The 18400-nt window shown below is 42.8% G+C and overlaps 1 protein-coding gene across 1 annotated transcript in view; it reads right to left on the minus strand.

The window, feature by feature from the left end:
- Chrna7 (cholinergic receptor nicotinic alpha 7 subunit) overlaps positions 1-18400 on the minus strand; it is a 127546-nt gene that overhangs the window by 61958 nt on the left and 47188 nt on the right. The window contains exons 3-4 of the mRNA XM_031386859.1: positions 10656-10700; positions 756-865 (exon numbers count right to left, since the gene is read on the minus strand). Coding sequence (XP_031242719.1) covers positions 756-865; positions 10656-10700 — 155 coding nt within the window. The remainder of the gene's footprint in view (positions 1-755; positions 866-10655; positions 10701-18400) is intronic.

Here is an 18400-nt window from a genome sequence, read left to right on the forward strand (position 1 = left end):
TTTTTTTAGTACCTTCCCCTTTGCATGACATCATACTGGTCATCCTGTTTAGGACAGAGATGTTTGAAGCTCCCTTACTAAGTCTGCATGTCTGCATGGCCATGACAAGAAATTTGCCACTTCTAGAACTTAAACCTTCCTAAAACTTACCTTTTTTGGCCATCTTGTATACAAATCGCATTTCCTTGAGTTACAAATGAATCCCTTTATTTTTTGCCCTTAATATAAAAACATGCCTGTCAACCCTATTACCTGATTCTTACAGATCTTCTTCAGCCTGTGCACATGCTTCTCTGAGAAGCATGTTCTGCAGATCTTGGTCAAAATGCAACAGACACCCAGTGTACAATGGGGAACAAGTCAGATGAGAACCTAGGTCTAAACTGTAGTCTCCAATGAACATGTGGTCTGGCACCTCTGCTGTGTACTATGGTGGTTGCCATTCAGAGATAGCAAATGTACTGCGTTAAAAATGTTTTATATTCCTACAAATGGAGAACAGTCTTACGTATCTATAGAGCAGCCCCTTAGATGGAGCATCTCTGGCAGCAGGTGAGACAACCTGAACTTAGATGCAAATACCAGCAGAGGGACAGAGCATCCTCCCAGAGATCTGCCCACTTGGAAAGCCTCAAAAGGAGCAATGGTTCCAAATTAAAGAAAACACAGCCAGCTTTCCTGTAAAATACCCAAATATGCTTTATCGCCACATGCATGCAAGTGAAGATCATTTCCCATCTGTCAGGCATGCTTACCTGTTATAAAGGAGGATGTCTGGTTTCCAAATCTGTCCATCTGGAAAACGAACATTCTTCACTCCGGGGTACTCAGACATGTTCCACTGCAAATAGTGATCTGTCCAAGACTGACAAAGATAGAGAATTAGTGGCAATTTCTTCCCTTGCTTACTTCTATTTCTTGTAAGAAATTATTAGAAAAGTTCAAAGTCAAAAAGAGTTCAGACATTATTCCATGACTAAGTTGTTATCTATAAAGTGTGAGGAAACTGGGAATTAAATAATCCCTTCTAAAATGATCCAGACTAGCATAACAAATCACATTTGGGGACCTGCTGTCACCATGACCACGTTTGTATGATGGCATTAAAGGCAATTCCAACTCACTGCACACCTCTAGCCTTAGGCTTCTCCTCCCCCAATGGACTGGTTACTTCTAGCCAAATGAATAATGGTTCTGCTTTCCAAGTTTTCCCTGAAAGGGCATTTTGAAAAAGAAATAATAAATTCATTTATTGCAACTGGAATCAAAACCAAACTATAGAAATGCCAGCCATTTGTTTCCATAAAGCAGAACCTCTTGGAATTTCTGAGGGCACACTTAAATATGATTTTTTATTTTGTCTTATAGACAGTGCTTTTGACACTACAAGCTGACACCTCAAACTCTGGGCCTCAGCAGCAGAACAAAGCAGAACAAAGATGAGGACTTAGGAGCACTCATAAGTACAGCAATGAGTACAGCAACTCAGGGTCAGGCCTTCCTGAGTGATCTCCAACCCCAAAATGGCCTACAGTCCTTCCTCCAATAATCAGGTACCTCCAGCCATTCCCAGGCAAGATGGCAGAGATATCACTATATCGTCCTCCCACTACTGACAGGCAATCAGCCTTAGATTCCAGGCCGGGCTGACCCCCCATCTCTAAAATGTCACTACTGACAATCATGTGGCAAGACCCAGACTTTCCAGGATTTAGGGAGGTCTGTAGTGCTATCCCTCCATTGAGAACCAGAGTACATATCAAACACATTCTCATTTGTGTCCTGAAACATCTACATATTTATGATAAGAGATGTATAAATGCTTCAGTTGTATAGAAATCTCCATTTGATTTCTGACCACATATATTGGTTGTAAAGTTATAAAACAATATTCAAGCGGAAAGAACCAAATTGTCAGAGCTATTGGGTCTACAGTTTCTGATTCTGGCAAAAAAACTCCATGGGCGGGTCTCAAAGGTCTGGCCATCCTCTGGAGGGCCCACAGTGTTCTAAAAGTCTACCTCAGAAGTGGAGCAATCTAAAGTTAGAGAACAACACTATTCACAACCGGGGACCTCAGCAAACAAGGATACCAAATTAACTCAGTATGCAGCAGAATTACTGGAACATCAACATCTGTCCTATAGGGTCCACAGCTGATGAGATTTATGGGGGGAGGGTGGAACACTGAGGAAGTTCTGGCTCATTCAAGTGGTTTTCTGAACCCTTGTAACAGTCTGCTCCATCTGAATGTGCTTGGTTCTATGTTCCTCTTCAATTCTCTTCCCCTGCTTCCACGTCAAAGCACTTCCATTTTATTCTTAACCCTGGAAAGTTGCTCTGAGTTAATCACAGTGACCAATATTGTGCCCATAGGGGCTGGGGTCCCAAGAACGACCCTTGAACGCATGCTGGCATGACAGACAAGGACCCATCCCTAAGTCTGATGATATGATAGGCAGATGAGTGGGGAAGTCAGGGAATGGGGTCATCTGGTTGTTCCAACATAAGACCACTTAGTAGTAGCATATCAGAGCTGCCTCACACCTCCCATCTTTCCCCTAGCTTCTGGGCACACTCAGCTGTGGGTGCTCCATTGCCTTGTGGCAGGTGACATCACTGCTCTTCTGCCTGCTCAGTACTGTATGTGTGACTTCTCCCTCACCACAATCCAAGTTTGACAATGTGATGACATAGAAGAAAGCTCTGACTGCTCTGGATTTAAGTTGCTCACTGAGTCAAGACTCAATTGTGTCATCAGACATCAAGTAAATGAGCCTCTGGGATGCCTCAGGATTGGTTCTTCCTGAAAAGCAATGTCTCTGTACTACAAACCTTCAGCCATAACAACACAGACTGAATGCAGTCTCTGAAGGTGTTGGTCTGTGTATGTTCTTTCTCTCTAATGTGGGAACCAACCTGACCTAGCAAGTAGTGGGGAGGAATGGCTCCAAGAAACTTTGGAACCAGATAAACCTGGGCTGTGAGATTTTCTGTGAGAATGCAAGAGGCTGAAGTATCTTCTCTGAGCTGCAGTTCCCCATGTGTACACATCCCCTCAGGATAAAATGAACTCATGCCTTCAGCAGCAGAGCAAAGTCATGTGATTTTTATAGGCAAGCAACAAATGATAGATTTAGAAAAGCATGCTTTCACTTTATAGAACACTACATGATACAGGGCTACAGTATCTCCAAAACCTGAGGTACAAACAATGGTGTAAAAAGCATGGGGATGGGTGTAGTAGGGAATGCTAACACAACATGGGAGCCTGTTGGGAATTTCCTAGAAAAAATGAGGTTTTTGCAGTCAGGCTTTAGAAGAAATGGATGTGTGTTCTCAAATCATTTCCTGCCACTTAGATCTTGGATCAATGGGGATAGGAGCCCAAGGCATATCTCTCCATAGAGAGCATTTAGCAACCTTTCACTGTGGCAGCCCCTGAGAAACCACATGAATGAACCAGACAGAGATATTCCTTAACATTATTCATTCCTAGAATGAAGAGTATGTGGGTTGTAAGGTGACAGAGGGAAAGGGAAGGTAGTAATATAGAATGTATGTCATGTGCCATTGTGCAGACTCTTATACAATTCTAACACTTGGGCCCTCTATGAACATGTCTTGAGTTTGAGTTTTCAGGGAACTTTTAATTAAATTTGGTGTGTGTGTGTGTGTGTGTGTGTGTGTGTGTGTGTGTGTGTGTTGTACATGACATGAAAACAGGGCTGGATAGAGCAGGTGAACTCTTCCAGTTCTTTGTTAAAGCAATCCAAGAATGCTCAAAACAATATAGATTATTGATGTTGCGCTTGGTTGCCTCCAAGAATGTGAAGGTAAACTGTAATTCTGAAGATACCACACACTTTAGTTGAGCATAGGGCTTAGAGGATTGGACCTAGAAGCGGCCTGGAAGCTATCTTTTTATGCCTAAAAAGGGTAGCTCTCATCCCTCATCAAATAATGAGGGATTATTTGATCCTTCTTTAGGAAGCAGACAGAGATCATTACAGAAGCCAGCCAAAATGCAGAAAACAACTGGTGGTCATACTCCTAACCCAACTGATTCACCTACGACACAATACCTATATCTAAGACTCATGAAACATCACAGAAGATGGCGCAGATATATTCACACCACTCATTGACATGCCAACATAGATGGGGAAATCTCACAAAGCCCCATTCACTGAGAGAAAACTCAGTCTTCTCCAGACAACAGTCACCTAATAGGTCACCTATCACCTGTGGTTAGCTCTAAACACTTATATACATATGAGCAACAATAAATGGAACCTTGTAAGGTTTATATGTGTACATGCTCTCTCTCCCACCCCTTCACTCTCTCTGTCTCTTTGCTATGTCTGTGTATACCAAATAATTAAAGTCTAAGAGGTCAATAATTTGAAGAGGCGTGGATAAGGACACAGGAAAAGTTGGAGGGGAGAGAGTTGGAAATGCTATAAATACACAATACTAATGCATGAAATTCTCATAAAGTAAAAATATTTTAGAACAAAAATAGTTCTGTTTCCTTTCAAAATATATTGCAATGTAATGAGAAATATATTTGGTTCTCTTTGTATAGAGCTCCTTAAACTCTTGCAACTTACTGAGTGACAGGAATATCTCTTGCTAAAAAATCATCCTTTGGACCATATCTGAGTTGATGCTAATGAAGCAGCTTTGAGGTTGGACCTCCTCTCACAGTTCCAGGAAGAAAGCCAGACTGCCTGATTAGAGAGCAGGAATGACACACTCATCTCATCCTCAAGTCCAGAGTTGGGAGATGAGGTTGGAAACTGAGGGAGACAAACTTCTGTACAAACTGCAGTGAAGTTCTAGGCATATGCACACACATGAGAGCACGGAAGTGTGGCATATCCTGAGGAGCAGGGTAACTCCTCCCTCAACGTCTGCCCTAGTGCCTCTTCCACACCTGCTTCTAAGCAGCATCCTTTAGAGCAAACACCAGTAAAGGTATACCTGATAACCAAGGCTGTAGAACCGTTGGGTTAGAGGCAGTGTGATGGGTATGGGTATCCAGGGCAACACATTTGCAACATGTTTTTGATATAGGAAAAGCCTGGTGGGACAGAGATCTTGAGGTTGTGGATTCAGATATTAACGAAAGGTGGACAATATCAAAATCAAATTAAATGGATATCCAGCTAGATTAAGTTTTGCTGTAGGTATTAAAAATGACATCATATAATTGGTGTCAGAAAACATCACCCAATTTGGGTAAAAATTCACCTGATCGAGTATTTTGACTAAAAGGAAGAATGTGAATCCCTCCCCCGCTTTTCCTGCTGACATTTTTCTGGCTCTGTGATGCTCAGTGCCACTCACCTGGTCACAGCTGCAGTCCAGCCCCTAGCAGCATATTGCTGGCTAATGTGTAAACACAATGAGTGGTATTTCTGCTCCATAGATAATAAATGCAGAAAATTAAAAAGGAAGCAGTTTAGAACTAATTATGGTTTACAATCTAATAATCTGTGATGTGAATGCTATTATTACTATAATTAGAATTAGGAATCTAAAAATAGGGAGTAAGTACTGAAACAAGATCAAATCCAAAGGCAAAATGGCTGATGTTCTAAAAAAGAAAAGGAGTGTTTTAAAAAAGAAAATGTGTGCATCCGGAAGGTTCCAGTGTTTCTGTAGAAGCTGAAATGCCCTCTGTCATATCCTCACACACATTAGATCAAAGATGTCTAACAGTCTCCCAAAATTATAAAAACCTCTGCAGAAGGAATCTCCCAGCAGCTTTCCCTCCACCCCCCAGGGTAAGAAGAGCCTCTCAGAAATCAGCAACTCAGTATTCTTCAGGCTGTTGGAATAATCTCAATCATGCGAAATGAAAGACAGCTGGGGAAAAGGATAAGAAAATCCACAAGGGGTAGGTCAAGGGGAATTTAATTTTTAAAAAACTTTTGTGACTCTGCCATTTTGACTGGACTGAAAAATCTATAATTTGCAGAAAATTGACTGCAGAGTAGAAACACCCTGGAGAAAAGATTATGTGTATCAGATTTCAGAACAGAACTTAGTGAAATGAGGCTGTGGGAGCTGAGGCCCAGTGCTAAAAGCCATTCCCTGACAATCCATCTGCCTCCTACCCTCGATAATGCTCCCCTGGGAACTGTAGCCCTGATTCCTTCCAAACTTCCTTCATTCTTATCTGTGTGTAATATCATGGCTGGGTCAAGCCAGGCAGATGAGTGGCCAAAGAACACAGAAATAAAAATTAGTGCATGGCTGTTTATCAATTGTCCCAAGAAGGCTCCCACACCTGCCCTTGGTGACATGCAAAGCCCAGTGTCCACCCTACAACCAGGTCTTATTCAAAGCAATGCCAGATTGAGACAAGAGCACAGAGGCATGGGTTTTCAATGGTAAGTGTTTATATTTGTTTTAAACTCAAGATTCTTGGGGGTCTTTGAAAATGCAGTGGGGAGGCAGTGTCCTAGCCCTCCACCACCTGAGGTATCACTTTCCAGATCAGTGTCAACACTTAGTTTCTTCCAGGCACACCCTGCCTAGAACAGGGCTTATGGGTAGGTTGCCCTAATGCAGGGACATACAGTAGTGCCAGCATTGCACAGCTTCCCTTTAAAAGAGTCAGGCCACTCTGTATTCCATTTTGATAAAACAGGGTTGTTCCTACCTGTGACCTCCACCTTATACCCACCCATTCTTACACTATTCCAGAGAAACAGCAGGATTTGCTATAATGACCATTTTTATTTTTGTGATCAATTAGAAATCAACTGACACACAACTGCACATATTTATAAGTATGGTATGCTAATATAGTACATGTATATATCAATATATAATGATCAAATCAGGGTAATTAGCATCCTATCTCCTCAAACATGTATCATCTCTCAGTGCTTAACCTTTCTTTAAATGAGTTAATTGCACAGCCTGATTGTAAAAGGCTGAAAGAGGAAATGTGGCTAATACATTTCTAAGTGCTCTCCCATGGCTCGGGCCAACGCCTTCTACAAAGTAGGCACTCCCAGTGGTGAGTTCAATAAGTAAATGGGATTTAAAAAGTGAAATTTTAGATAATTCTTCAAATGTAACTCTTAATTAGAACTTCCCTATGCTTCAACGAAATCTAAAGGTCTCTAGTGATACCCTTCAGAAAACAGGTGTTTTCTGAACTCAGCATGGTAATAGTCCTGTTAAAAATTTCCTGGAAACTAGCCTCATTTAAAATCACTTGCCATGTCTGAGACATTGCTGGAGAGCAATCAATTTTTAGAGCCAGGGAGATGGGTACAGGGACAATCTATTAACCTGTCTGTGGCACATATTTCTCTCTGTAGAATGGTATCACGGGGTACAATACCAGTCCTTGGCATGTATGTAGTGTATGTGGGTGGATGGGTTGTTGAAGCAGGAGAATCAATTCAGGTTCAATGCCACCCTGAGCTACACAGTAAACAACTAGCCAATCAGGGCCACAGAGAGAGATACAATTAAAAAAAAAAAGGTAAGAAAGGAAAAAAACGAAAGAAATGTTGACACCTGTGTTTCTGCTGCGTCTTTGTTTTGTTCCTCACAGGTCCCATCTCCCAGCCATCATCTCCCAGCTCTCAGAACTTTAACTAACTCAAGCATTCCATTGCTCCATAAGGACTTGGCTTTAGTGTGGATCACACTTATTCCCCCTGCTCCAGGTTGATGTAGAGTTTTAGGTTTGTTCGTTCCTTCAATGAAAGTTACTCAGTGCCTATTGCAGGTGAGGCAGTGGACTAGGATCTGGAGGTACAGTGGGGTTCAACCCCAGCACAGGATACTTGATAGTCAGAGGGAGAGGACCTGGAGGCAAGGAGCGTAGGGAGAACTGGGTACTACGTGTATCAGAGGGTGAGAAGTTCCTTGGAAGAAAAGAGCAACAAAGAGGACAAGTTAGGGGCCGGATATAGCTCGGTGGTAGAACATTTGTCTAACATGATCTTCTGTTCACGGCAATGAAAAGAGATGGAGGAGGGGCAATAAACAGAGTAAACTAAATATAGCATAGGAAGGTTTGGGAAGAAGCAACTGAAGTGGTGGTGTTTGAGAAAACAGAAGAAAGCAAAGGAACCATATGGCTTTCTAGGTACATGCAAAATCCCAGGCCACCCTTAAGCAACATGTGTGGATAACATCAAGACAGCAGGGAGCGTAGCCAGGAAGAATAATGTAAGAGAGTCGATGTAAGTGTGGAAGGGACCCTCACTGCCTTCAGCTGTAGATTATCTGGGGAGGGGAGGCGTCTGAGCCTAAGGGCACTCATTTTCACTTAGGTCACTCTGGCTGCTGTGCTGAGAACAGACACAGCTAGGGAAGAAAAGGGGCAGGACAGGAAGGCTGGTTGTAAGATTATACTGAGGAAGGCGAGAGAAGCAGACAGAGAACAAGGGGGGAGTCATGGGCTAGTGAACAATGCACAGATCCAGGATCTGTTTTGAAAGGTGAGCTACCAGAATTTACTTGAACTGGGCTCCCTCATCTGAGCAGCTGGGCTGCTATTCAGCCAGATAAAGATGACTTTGGAAGAGACAAGAACAGAAGAGGTGGAATGGATGCCCTGGAGAATGCAGCTGGCCTTCCCAGACACCATATATCTAAACACAAACCAAGGGGGCCAGGAGCAGAGCACACATGAGCGAGTAGGCTGTGCTGTTTAACTCCTACATGGGACTATCTCTAAAGCTCCACATTACTATTACAGATAGCTCAGTGAGAGGGCTCTTCTGTCGCAAAGTGTGCCCTCAGCACCTGCTTTAGCTTCTCAACTATCCATGGGTTCCCTAGAAACCTCACCTGCCAAAGGACAGGTAATCTCTGCTGATGCTTCTCTTGACACTGCACTACAAGAGGGACTCACCTCAAATTATCAGTGTCCTATTTTTGTGCCACTGACTCAGAACTGAGCAAGGGGCCAATCCACAGCATCAGTCCACATGAATTACAAGACAAATATTTCCAAACCTCAGATGGGTTTAACTCCTTTAATTTTTTTTTTCTCAACAACAACAACAAAAGGAGAAACTAATCAATCTGTCAGCTGAAGCACATTTGAAGAGAAGTTTAAGGAACTGAGTAACAGGGCTGCACAAAGACCATTTATTACTGACTCTGCAGGCCCCTGCATCTGTAATAAGGCAGTGATAGAACAAAGGCCATGACTGCATCGGTCCCTCATTTCTAGAAAAATAAGTCACCTAGAGATGCAAAAATCAATTGAATTCAAAGTGTCATCTTTGATAGACAAGAGTCTCCAATTAGAAAATGTTTAAACTTTGTAATCCATATCACTTTGGTGAGTTATATAACAATACTGGCATCCTTAAATCAGCAGAAGAATTTTTAATGTACTAAGGCCTAAAGGAATGATGTTACATAAATATTTACATTTGAGAGAGATCTAGAATAATTAATGGAGTTTCAAATATAACATTTTGCAATAGGACAAAAAAATCCTGATTTTAAAAATTCACTAGATCTGCAAGTATACAAGCACACATGGTGGTGTTTGCCTGCGTTCACAGAGCCTGGGATGGTGAAGCGGGAGGATTGGGAGTTCAAAGCCACCCTGAACTACATAGCAAGGCCCTGTCTTAAAACAAAAGAAAAGGGGGAAAGAAGTGAAAAGAAAGAACCTAAAAGAGGAAGAAGAGAGGAAAAGAAAGAGGGAGGAGAGAGCAAGAAAGGGAGACACACGAGGAAAGGAGCAGATGTAAAATAGATGAGAGATAGAAGGTGGCTGTGTTTGTAAGAATTATATGTGCACAAAATTACAGTGGCATTAAAAACCTCTGCCTAAATTAGATACTGACAGTTTGAGACTCAGATTCTAATATTTACAATTTGATGAAACTGATATATTGCAAATAAATAATTTATATTAGAAATCTGGGTGTCAAATAAAAAAAATCCAAGGATAAAATACAAGAAGAATATCCTTTTTGTGTGTGCAAAATGCCAGCAGCCAAAGTGATTTTGGGTTTGGGGGATCAGGAATTTTGGAGTAGTTTGCGTAGATTTTTTTTTAGACGAACATCCCCAATCTGAAAATTCCAAATCCCAAAGCCCTCAAAATATGAGACATTTTGACTGTCACTCTGACAATCAAAATATCTTGTGCTTCAGAGCATTTTCTGATTGTGGACTTATAAAACACGGATGCTTCACATCAGCATCCTTTCGAGACTCTTGAAGAATCTCATTCCACAGCATGGAGCATAAACACCCTGGCTAAGGATCCTTGGCTCCCTTCAAACCTGCAGCTCTGGAGCATACAGACAACAGGAGAGGTACTTATGAGCTAGGGAGCAAGTGTAACACAGGCCATCCGTCTCTGGATGTGGCCTTGCATCTGACTATTTCTCTGGCATGCAATGTTTTAAAATGGCCTCAGATCATCCAGCAGTGAAATACAAGCAAGCCTAGAGTCCTGCTGGTGTCAGGCTCTCATCCTTGGTTCCATCCTATCAAACATGGCAGTCTGCACGTGGTCCTCGAGCACTCTCCGTTGCCCAGCACTGGGTCAGAACACCAGCCTCACCTCCCTTAGGAACGTCTTTCCATGTAGTTTGAGCACATGCACAGGGGTCAAGAACAGGCAGGTAAGTGGTATCTGAACTTACCATTTGTAGCCAAATGTTGGTGGTTAAAACTTGGTTCTTCTCATCCTTCAAAAACAAAAAGAAACAGGCAACATAAATATGGCTTATGTGCTTCACAAAAGAAGCCACGATACAATTATTCATGTACAAATCTGACTTTGGGGATCAACGTTGTGTGTGGAAATTAGAATGCACCAGGCACTTCCAAATCTATGCCAGTAACATTTCCCCAGAGTCAAGCTTTTCTATTTATTCTGAAGTAATACACATTTATTACAGAGCACTTACAAAGGACAGCAAAATATAAAGAAGAAAATTAAAATCAGGCCAGCCTACCATCAGAAATGATGCCAGCTAAGGCCTTGGCTATTTAGCTTTCTATACCACTCCCTATCCGAGGAAGAGGCAGGTCATACGGAGCTCCTGACCTATATTAAGGGTCTGAGTCCTGACCTATATTAAGGGTCTGAGTGGGCCACTGTAGCTCCTGACCTATATTCAGGGTCTGAGTGGGCCACTGTATTTGCTTTATCCCCGCATGGGTCTTTGTTCTTTCCTCTTTTCTATCCAGCTGGAAATATGTCAGGCTCTTGACACCTCTAATGTAAACACAAACAAGATGAGTAAACAAAGGATGGGGAAGGTAAGACTACCTTACAAATGTGCTCAACACATATCTTTCTGATTTCAAAGTCCAGTTCTTCATTTCCAAAATAGAATCCAGCCAGGAATGGAGTCCACATACCACCCAGTACTTTGAGAGTATACAATTACCATGGCTTCTTGATTCAAGCACTGTGCATCTCCCACATTTGGGTCTTGGGTTGTAAGTCTCCCCTGAGAGCCAACATGCCAAGGCACCAGCACCACCTTGGCATTACTGGGGGATGGTAGTACAAGATGGGCCAACAAGAAAGTTCTTAGGTGAAGTGGGGCATGCAATTTCCAGACATGTTAAGACTCCAGCCCCTTATTCCTCTTCCCTTTCCCATCCTGGCTATGAGTAAGTAGTTTTCTTCTGCCACAGGCTTCCACCATTATGTGCTGTCTCACTACAAGCCAAAAGCAATGGAAACAACAACCCAAGACTGGGAACTTAAAAACTGTGAGCCATATAAGTGAATTATTTCAGGTATTTATTCCAGTGCCAGAAACCTGACTAGGACAGAATCTAAAAGAGTCTCATTAAATGAAGTATTTCCACCAGCCCTTTTTTCATAGCTGGTCACATCCAGCATGGTCAGCAAAATACAAGTGCAGAGTGGGACTGGAAAGTTCCCTCCATGGTTAAGGGCACTGGCTGTTCTTCTGAAAGACTCGGGTTCCACTCCTGGCACCCACACAGTAGCTTGCAACCATGTCTAACTCCAGTTCCATGGGATTGGATGCCCTCTTCTGCCCTCTCTGGCACACAAGAGGGGCACATATACACATGCAAACAAAACAAAAGACCCCTAACACATAAGGAAAAGTTTTTAATTAAAACGTTTAAGATGACAAGTTATACTGAGAATGATGTCAGTCAGTTTGGAATCCTTAATTCCAACCTAAACGACTCTGAAAACTAACAACCAATACCCTCCAGGAAAAATATTCATGAAAGCCTGCCCAGGAGTGGGCACCTTTAATTCTTGTATCAGGAATTGCCTTGGCTGAGCTCACTGACACACACTCAAAACTGATCCCCAGCATAAAAGCACAGGGTGTCTTCCAGAGCACAGTCAGTGGCTGGGAATGCACATGAGCACTGAACACTGCCCCTTAAGGAAAATAAAATGTAGCCCACACATAAGGAATTAGCAGCAAGAATTTGATACACACATGCCCCTGTGCTCAGATGTTCATCTATTCCGAACCACTGAAGGCATGATGGGCAAGTCTGAGCAACTATGAAAGAGAAGATTGGACTGTGTGTGGAGGGACATAGGACAAAGCACCAGGCCAGGACTGAAGTCTAAAAGTCTAAAAGAAACTGCAGTTTGATCGAGGCAAGAAACACATCTGCTTTTCTAAACTAAAATGTGCCATAATATTTAGTGATAAATCACTGCCGCAGGTTAACGCGTCCCATGCTCTGTGCTAAGCAAATGTTCCCTGATAGAGCTATATAAACTGTAATCATAGCAATGCTCCCATTTCGAATCAATCACCAATATTATTGGGAAGCACTGCTTAAGTTCTTCAGTATGTGTATCTCTAAGTTCTTCAGGATGTGGATCTGTTGCCTCAAGTTATTAGGCAGCTGTTGTTACTAATGGACTAAGAGTTAGCGAGAGTTTCATTCAGGTGCCTTTCCGTCTTTTAATTGCATTTGTGTCTACCTCTCCCGAGAGAGGCTTCTGTGGTTTGGGAGCTCAATTACTACCAATCTAATTAAAAGCCTTTCTTCTTTCCAGAGTCTGGACAGAAACCTCATTAGAGTGACACTGGATTTCCTTACTGTGTAGCAGCATGGGACCAAAGCACAGCGCTTCAAACTGTAATCAACAAGCAGCAGCCAGCCACCACCTGGCAGCACAGCAATGCCAGCTAGAGCGGTCCACACCAGGCTGCAAAGGAAACCCAGGGCCAGGCAGGATGCTGCCACTCTCCACTTGGATCATTTCTTCTTCTGTTACCATTGGTCAGGTGGCAAGGTTTCCCTTTACCATCACAGTCTGCAGACCCCTGCCCATACAGGCACATGTGTGTACACCCATACATACACAAATGACAGTTTGCTCACAAAGATGTTCAGTGCACCACCCTTGTCAACCCACACATCCATAGTGCATCACGCAAGGCTTCTTCTACAAGTTATGGTCCAGTCAAGTTTGTATTCTTTCAGAAAATATTGGTGGACTATTCCCACTACAGTCATCACACTGAGGTGCACAGTGGTCACTTATCACTGCTCCTGAGCTCCTGGAACATAAGATGAAGTGGGACTAGGGTAATAATGACCCACCTGTGTAAAGAATAAGCCTCATTAAGAGAAAAAAACAGGGCCCTTTAAAGAAGTTAGTGAAGGCCGGGCAGTGGTGGCGCACGTACTTGGGAGGCAGAGGCAGGCAGATTTTCTGAGTTCGAGGCCAGCCTGGTCTACAGAGTGAGTTCCAGGACAGCCAGGGCTACTCAGAGAAACCCAGTCTCGAAAAGAAAAATAAAAAAAAATAAAATAAAATAAAATAAAAAACAAACCTTCTTTAAGTTAGTGAAGATGGAGTGTATCCAGTGTGATAGTCTCTTTAACGTACTATTAACCTTTCCTTTTCCATGCTAGGATCTCTCAACAATACAGTATGTGGATCCTCTCATGTCTACCATGTAAACCCCAGCCATGAACCCTACTGACAGCCTTGCCTGCCAAGGCACCATACAGGTAACCCTGTGCCCAAGCTTTCCACACCTGACCATACCTGATGTACACTATCAACAGACCTCAGCCTCCTGGAAAGTAGGGTTCTGAGCTAACCTCAGCCCCCCATCTCAAAAGGGTCTTGTGGGAAGGTGGCCCCAAGTGAGCCTGGAGAAATATCTCTTTGACAAAAGACCTTGAGTTGCTTACAGGTAAATACATCTCCTCTGCTTGAAAAGTTGCACAAAAAGCAGTCCCAAAGCCATACCTCTCTGCCCCTCTGCCCCTCTGCCCAGGCTACTGTTCCCCAACTCCACTCAAGCCTAGCCTACCTACCCTGCTTCCTGACATAGCCATGCACAGAGCATGGCCCTAGGTAGGCCACCAGTCCTAAATTCCCTTCCTTGCTCGAGCTTGCACATTTTCTTGTTTGCCAGAGGGAAGAAGAGGAGACCAGGTGTCTGTTTTCTGAGACTCTGTAGATCGTACTCCATGTCCCTCTGGCTTCCAGCACAAGGATGTTCAGGCAGGGCAATGCCCACAAAGATACCACTCACAATGCCAAGATGTACATGGGGATAAGAACCAGTTCCTTATGCCTTCTCTTCCCATAAGTATCCTCTACAGACCAGTCCACCAGCCTCCCATGCAGCATACGAGCTTATTTAAAGCCCCATGCATTGGTGAATGCAGCAGCCAATTAACTTCCATCACAACCTATATGCCATCCTAGCCACACACTAGGAGAGATAAAGAAGATAATTCCAACTTGGTTAAGGGTGAGTGTATTACTCTAATAACAGCTTGCCTCTCCCCATAAGCAACACAGGCCCTGGGTCTAGGTCTGTTATAACAAACACTATAAACCAGCTGACTGTAATGACACATAATTATAATCCCAGAACTTGGAGGTGGAGACAGGAGATTTAGGAGTTCACGCTGATACTCAGCTATGTAGCAAATATGAGGCCCACCTGATTTACACAAGACCCTGTCTCAAAAATAAATGAAACAAAACACATTAAGATGTCGCGACCACCTGCCAGCAGGAAGGATGACGACAACAGCAGGATTCTTCTCAACCACACTTTATTAGGAGCGCCCAAGTTTTATGCGAGAGAAGGACCCCGTCCTCTGGAGTGGTCAGCTTATAAACCCTATTGTGTGGATGTGTCGATGCCTGATTGGCTCAGCAGTGTCTGCTGACCACTGCGTCACCCATTTGGAGAGGGTGCAGCAGGAAAGGCAAGCATATGCAGGTGTGCAGAGTAAACATGCCTATGTGGCTGGCGTTCCGCAGATGTACGGAGTTTACGTGGCTGGTGTTGGCCAGTGCCCAACAGCGCCCAACATTAAGACAAAATTAATTAAAGTTTAGAAGAAGCAACACGGCTAAAAACTGAAATGTGGGCTTTGAAAACATCATAAGCCATGAGGCCATCAAATGGCAAGTATTTGCCTCTCAGTTTAGAGGTAGTTGTCTGAAGTCAATATACTGGAGAGGTGGATCTGGCAGGTGATGTGGGCTTCAGGTACATGCGTGGACTTCTTTGAGCTATTACCTGACTCTTACTGCCATGAGAAGCTAGCCAACACAGAAGGGGCAAAGGCCATTTCAGCTTCCCACCAGTGCGCACTACTCACTTGGGATTCTGGGTACTCTCCTGGGAAATAACAGTTACAGCTTCCACAAAGGCCTCCTTAAGCTAGTGAGGATCAGTGCTACCTAGTCTGTGAGATGTTACTCAGTGCTATTAGTTGTCACAGCATAGCTGTTACCTTATCAAGCCCTCATGCAAGACATTGGAGGCAGGGTCACGGACCAACCCGAGCTACCCAAAATAGGCTAACCTGCTCCCAACCTTCCATTTTAAACTGAGCACATCGGTGAAGAGCATCCTTTGATTTGTGTGACATATTTTGAAAAATCAATCTTTCTAAGTTATGGTGCACCTAATGTTCAATGTAACTGTTCTGACCAGACTTACTGTGCAGTCTCAGATTTCTACAGCCATCACTCTTCCGGAAGTTATGGGGAGATGTTATTCAAAGGTATTTTATAAAACTCTGAGAAAAGCCATATATCAAGCCTGTCTAAATCCTCACTTGCAGAAAAGATATAAATTCACATTTGGTGAGAACTCATAGTTTATAACAAGCGTGACTTATTTTTATCTATTTTCAACCACGTTTTACAATCCAACAAAGCTAGTTATTTTTTGAGTAATTCATCATGTGTAGGTGGGCTCCCCAATGTCATTTTCTATGTCTGTTTGGTTTAAATGTTTTTTTGTTTGGTTGTTTGTTTGGTTGTTTGTTTGTTTGGTTGGTTGTTTGGTTGGTTGGTTGGTTGGTTGGTTGGTTGGTTGGTTTTTCGAGACAGGGTTTCTTATGAGCACATACTACCTTATGGTCAAGAAAAGGGAATGCATACATATGTAAACTGTGAAACAAAGCAAGCAAATCTCTGGCCTTAGGTCACACAGTTGAAGACAAAAGATGAGCTGCACACACTGATAATTCCATCACTCTGTATGCTGACACAAAAGGATCAAGGCCTTGAGAGTGCCTTGGTCTACAGATTTAAGACCTTGTTTAAAGAAACGTACAAGCTCAGATCTAACTCTTCTATCTCTTTGACCAGATATGTGTGCTCTGAACTAAAGTGTCTTTCTTTACCCTATGCTGTCACAGTGAACAATGATTATAACAAAAAAAAAAAATGCTTTCATTTGACATTTGATGACTGAGACAGAAGACCCCAGAAAGCAATCTGGGATATCTTTAGAGCAATGATTCTTGAATGTTCTAATGTTGTGGCCCTTTAATACAGGTCCTCAGGTTGTGGTTACTCCCAATAATAACATTCTTCCATTGCTACTTCATAACTGTAATTTAGCTACTGTTATGAATCATAGTGTACATTTCTGATACGCAGGATATCTGAAATGTGACCCCTATGGGGGTCATGACCAGTGAGTTGAGAACTACTGCTTTAGAGGCTCACTGAAGTTAGAACTCCATATAATCATGACAAGTTACTTTTCTCTTTCCCCTTCCATTGCTTGTGAACAATGGGCAGCGTTCTATGGAGGCAATATGCCAGGACAGACTGATGGGTCTAAGGCTGAATGCAGACTCAAATTGAGAGTTGCCTACTAAATGAATAGCTGAGGCAAGTTTTGAAAAACTATGAAACAATAACCCTTCTCACTCAAAGTGCTATGTTTTGTAAAAGTACAGTAGTTTTCTAGGGAATAATATTTAACCCAATAGTCTTATCGTTATAAATGAATAGATTTTATATGACTTTTTGCATATATTTTCAACCTGGTAAATACTGAAAGCTACAGAGCATACAGCTACATACACATAAAACCTGGGGATCCACAAAACCTTTGAGAGAAATTAGGGTGCCCTTAGCCATCAAAGACTGAAGTCCACTGCAACCAGCCTGGCATTCCCCAAACCCCTGAATCTCACTCCAGAGGCTAGGCCCTGCTCAGTAGAGAAGCAGCTCCTTCCTCACTCTGTTTGAGACTGAAAGGTCCATATCTGGGAGTAGTGTGAAAAGTCTGGATACCACGGAGAGACCCAGGCTCTTCCACACACTGTCTGTGAGGCCTCAGGTGGCCAGTGAACCTTTTCCGTAACTGTTTCCTTATTTGCAAACCTAACAATGACAATGGCGAGAAATTCAGTAAGTCACCCAAACTATCTAAACACAAAGTGGCTCTGCACTGTTCGGTGACAAGAGCAGTGACACATTCAATCAAAGGCTTAGAGAAGCAGCCAAAATTGGTAGCATCTCTTCTATGCGCAGCTGCCTATGTTTGGAGTAGTTTTACTCTTGCTGAAAACAAGGCTTTGAAAGTAAATGCCTAATGGTCACAATTTTATCATCAGGACTCAGATACTCTGTGACAGTTGAATCCACAGATGTCAAGAGTGTGAATTAACATGTCTAAGCCTTGGTTCCTGGCTCTTTAGACCCCAGTATCCACAACAGTGGAGAGCTTCACTAAGGATCTTCTCTAGAGGAAACAATGCATATGTGTACAAATTTCAGAAGGTTTCATCCTGAGAAGTAAAAGAAGGTCATCTTTAACCCGGAACAAGAAGACACAGAAGCTGAAAAGCCAGCACGGTTCCCACTGAGGCATCCTGCAGCCCTTGAGAGGCGACTTCCACAACAGCTTCTCAAGTAACTCTGAATTCTTTGACTCTATTTTTAACTACCAGAGCCAATCGCGCATTGCTTTTGAGAGCACTGTTTTCAGGAGTGATTCAGAAGAAAGGGCTTAAGGGATTGTTAAAAATCAAAGCAGAATATAACAGAGATTTTTCTGCCTTTCCCTAGTGATCAGTGTTCAATCCCTTGCTGACATCATCCCACCCCAGAGAAAGCACAAGAAAAAAAAAAAAAAAA

Source organism: Mastomys coucha, unplaced genomic scaffold (assembly GCF_008632895.1).
Source record: "Mastomys coucha isolate ucsf_1 unplaced genomic scaffold, UCSF_Mcou_1 pScaffold21, whole genome shotgun sequence".
Lineage (NCBI taxonomy): Eukaryota > Metazoa > Chordata > Mammalia > Rodentia > Muridae > Mastomys > Mastomys coucha.